Source organism: Micropterus dolomieu, unplaced genomic scaffold, assembly GCF_021292245.1.
Source record: "Micropterus dolomieu isolate WLL.071019.BEF.003 ecotype Adirondacks unplaced genomic scaffold, ASM2129224v1 contig_7945, whole genome shotgun sequence".
Lineage (NCBI taxonomy): Eukaryota > Metazoa > Chordata > Actinopteri > Centrarchiformes > Centrarchidae > Micropterus > Micropterus dolomieu.
This window is the reverse complement of record NW_025736931.1, coordinates 1-3,572: the sequence shown is the minus strand read 5'-3', so window position 1 is coordinate 3,572 and position 3,572 is coordinate 1. Positions and strand designations below refer to the sequence as shown.

At 52.8% G+C, this 3,572-nt stretch overlaps 1 protein-coding gene across 1 annotated transcript; it reads left to right on the top strand.

The window, feature by feature from the left end:
- Positions 1-628: 628 nt before the first annotated feature.
- xylb (xylulokinase homolog (H. influenzae)) lies at positions 629-3,567 on the top strand (the record flags this gene model as incomplete). Its single annotated transcript, XM_046041620.1, has 13 exons — positions 629-669; positions 773-855; positions 955-1,024; positions 1,125-1,205; positions 1,336-1,422; positions 1,498-1,626; positions 1,716-1,781; positions 1,873-1,945; positions 2,037-2,155; positions 2,233-2,314; positions 2,975-3,015; positions 3,093-3,208; positions 3,483-3,567. Coding segments are annotated over exons 2-13 (1,017 nt in total), but the record flags the coding sequence as incomplete, so codon positions are not given.
- Between the last annotated feature and the right edge of the window lie 5 nt (positions 3,568-3,572).

The following is a 3,572-nucleotide window of genomic DNA, read 5'->3' as shown; positions in this document are numbered from 1 at the left end:
AGTACTGCAGAATGTATTCACAGTGTAGTACTGCAGAATGGACTGTAGTACTGCAGAATGTACTCACTGTGCAGTACTGCAGAATGGACTGTAGTACTGCAGAATGTACTCACTGTGCAGTACTGCAGAATGTGTTCACAGTGTAGTACTGCAGAATGGACTGTAGTACTGCAGAATGTACTCACTGTGCAGTACTGCAGAATGGACTGTAGTACTGCAGAATGTACTCACTGTGCAGTACTGCAGAATGTACTCACTGTGCAGTACTGCAGAATGTATTCACTGTGCAGTACTGCAGAATGGACTCACAGTGTAGTACAGCAGAATGGACTGTAGTACTGCAGAATGTACTCACAGTGTAGTACTGCAGGACTGTAGTACTGCAGAATGTACTCACACTGTAGTACTGCAGGACTGTAGTACTGCAGAATGTATTCACAGTGTAGTACAGCAGAATGGACTGTAGTACTGCAGAAAGGACTCACAGTGCAGTACTGCAGGACTGTAGTACTGCAGCGTGTACTCATAGTACTGCAGTAAGTCAGATGCTCTTTTTTACACGGTCCCTGAACTAAACGTTTCAGTTCTCCAGCTGGAGCAACAAAAGTCACCTGATCGATTATTGATCATACAGTCAGCTGGACGTCGGCTCCGTGTCGGTGACTGCTGGTGTGTACTTTTACTGCTGGTGTGTACTTTTACTGCTCATTCTCTAACTACATGAAGCTGATGATACTTGTGTGTACTTTTTCCTGCCGGTGTGTACTGGTAGCTGAAGGTGGTGGCGATGGATGGAAACCTGAACGTCGTTCATCAGAACAGTGTGCAGTTTGACCAGGAGCTGCCAGAGTTCAGGTGACACTCCTCACCACGCTGCAGTAGGAGTACTACTCCTAGTAGTATGTTTTATTTTGAAACTGAGTAGTTAGTTCTGGTTCTGGTGTTTGTGTCCAGGACTCAGGGAGGAGTCCACATCCATGCTGACGGGCTGACGGTCACCTCTCCTGTGCTGATGTGGGTCAAGGTGAGGCCTTCGCTTACTTCAACCCGAACCCTGAAACCAAGTCCGGACCCTCGAACAGCTCTTTAAACCGGTCTTGTTGTGTCTTCGTGTGTGTCGTCAGGCTCTGGACCTGCTGCTGGACAAGCTGAAGAGGGCGGGGCTTGACTTCTCCCGCGTCAGAGCGCTGTCAGGCAGCGGCCAGGTGAGACAGGAAGTTCACCTGCTGACAGATTTCCCTAAAATTGATAGAAAAGTGAGTGGAGTTTGGTGAAAGGTGACCGTTTCTCTAACGGAGTCTTTGAACGTGTCTGTACTCGGTCGTCCTCTCTCAGCAACACGGCAGTGTGTACTGGAGGAGAGGAGCGTCCGAGACTCTGAAACAGCTGGACCCGGACCAGAACCTGCACCAGCTGCTGCAGGTCTGTGTATCTACAGTGAACTGGGACGCGGGCTGGGCCGGTACTGTGTCCTCACGGTTGCTGGTGTGTTAACAGGGCAGCTTCTCGGTGTCCGACTGTCCCGTGTGGATGGACTCCAGCAGCACTCAGCAGTGTCTGGACCTGCAGGCAGCAGCGGGGGGGCCCCTGAGACTGGCAGAGATCACCGGATCCAGAGCCTACGAGGTCAGAGTGTCCACCTGTCTGTCTCTCTGCTGACTCTGTGTGTTATTTCTGTCTGTGCGTCCGTTTGAGATGAACCTGTTTGTCTGCAGCGTTTCACAGGAAACCAGATCGCCAAGCTGAGGCTGACCCGAGCGGAGCAGTTCCAGGAGACCGAGGTCAGCCGGCGCCGCTCTTCACTGGTGATTGGTGTGTTAATACAGACGGAGGTTCGGTAGCTCACGGTCACCGACCTGTGTGTGTTTTCAGAGGATCTCGTTGGTCAGCAGCTTCGCAGCTTCGCTCTTCCTCGGTGGTTACGCCGCCATCGACTACAGTGACGGTACGGCGGACCACCACAAAAACACTTCTTGTAAAATGCTGGACCCTTCCTGTGTGACAGAGAATCTGATTGGCTGATCAAATGGTTCCAGGTTCAGGGATGAATCTGTTGGACATCAGGACCAGGAACTGGTCTGAGGTCTGCCTGGAAGCCACCGCTCCTCATCTGGGCCGGCTGCTGGGAGCGCCGCTTCCCTCCACATCTGTACTGGTAAGACCGGTCCCCGCCGGTCTGCTTCGAGTCTGGTCCGATGTGTGCTTCAGGGCCCCCTCTGTGTGTCGTTGCAGGGCCCCGTCTCCTCCTACTTTGTGCAGCGATGCGGTTTCTCTGAGAGCTGCAGGGTGGTGGCTTTCACCGGAGACAACCCAGGTAACCCAAAGACCTCCTGCAGGGAGATCCAGCTCCTGCAGGAGGTCTGAACGACTGGGCTCAGATTTCAGCCATCAGGTTCTTTATGAACCAGGACGTGATTAGTGTTTGTTTGTTTGTTTGTTTGTGTTCTCCAGAGGTTGTGAAATAGGAAGTAGGAATGTTTACTTACTTAGAGACCTCTGCTGTGTCCTGTTGCTTTGAGGACAGATGAGACGGGTCTCTGATCCAGACTCAGGTTTACTGCTTCCTGCTGACGGATCACGTTTATTAAACAGCACAGATTCATCTTGAACGTGCTGCTGTGAATCTAAAAGCTGCTGCGTCCTGTAGCTCCGCCGGCTGAACACAAGGCGGAGCTGCTGAGCTGCAGTCTGGCCAAACGGATCTTTCTCTGCTTTTTAAGACGAGCTCTTCCTCCTGCAGTCGGCAGCTGCCGGCTGTCATCAGGTTTTACTGCCTCGCATCGAGGCGGCCGTGCTGCTGAGAGGAAGTAGCGTTAAAGATTACCAAAATAAAATGACAACAAGCTAAACGCATTTCCTCAGACCGTCTGCGTACTGTACATCTGGTCCACCTGAGACCACCTTCAGGACCTGCAAAGCGCTGACAGACGAGGAGACGAGGCCGAGACTAACGCGTGTTTTCTCTCCTCCCCAGCGTCTCTGGCAGGAATGAGGCTCCAGCGGGGAGACACGGCTGTAAGTCTCCATCCAGCCCGTCGCTCGTGTGCAGAGCAGAGTCCGGACGTCTTCATGTGTGTCCTCTGTGTCTCCAGGTGTCCCTCGGCACCAGCGACACGCTCTTCCTGTGGATCCGGCGGCCTCGCCCGGCGCCGGAGGGGCACATCTTCTGCAACCCCGTCGACCGGCGGGCCTACATGGCTCTGCTGTGGTACGAACCTGGACGGCCACTCTGTTTATTCTGTAAAATACTACAAGATACTGCAGAAAATACTTTAAGAGAACTTTAAATAACTGCAGGTACGTATGTGTGCAGACCAGAAAGAAAGAACCTCGGTCGGGATCCAGGTTCCTTAAAGCCGCACCAGTCCAGCAGATTAGCAGCAAACCACGTCTCTGAGCTGGTTTAGGTCTTCAGGAGGAACCAATGGGCTCGCGGCTCGCAGCCTCAGACAGGAAGTCACGTGTGTGTGTTTTATCCCCAGCTTCAAGAACGGCTCTCTGACGAGGGAACGCATCAGGAACGAGTGTGCTGGAGGATCATGGGAAGGGTTTTCTGCCGCCTTGAGGGACAC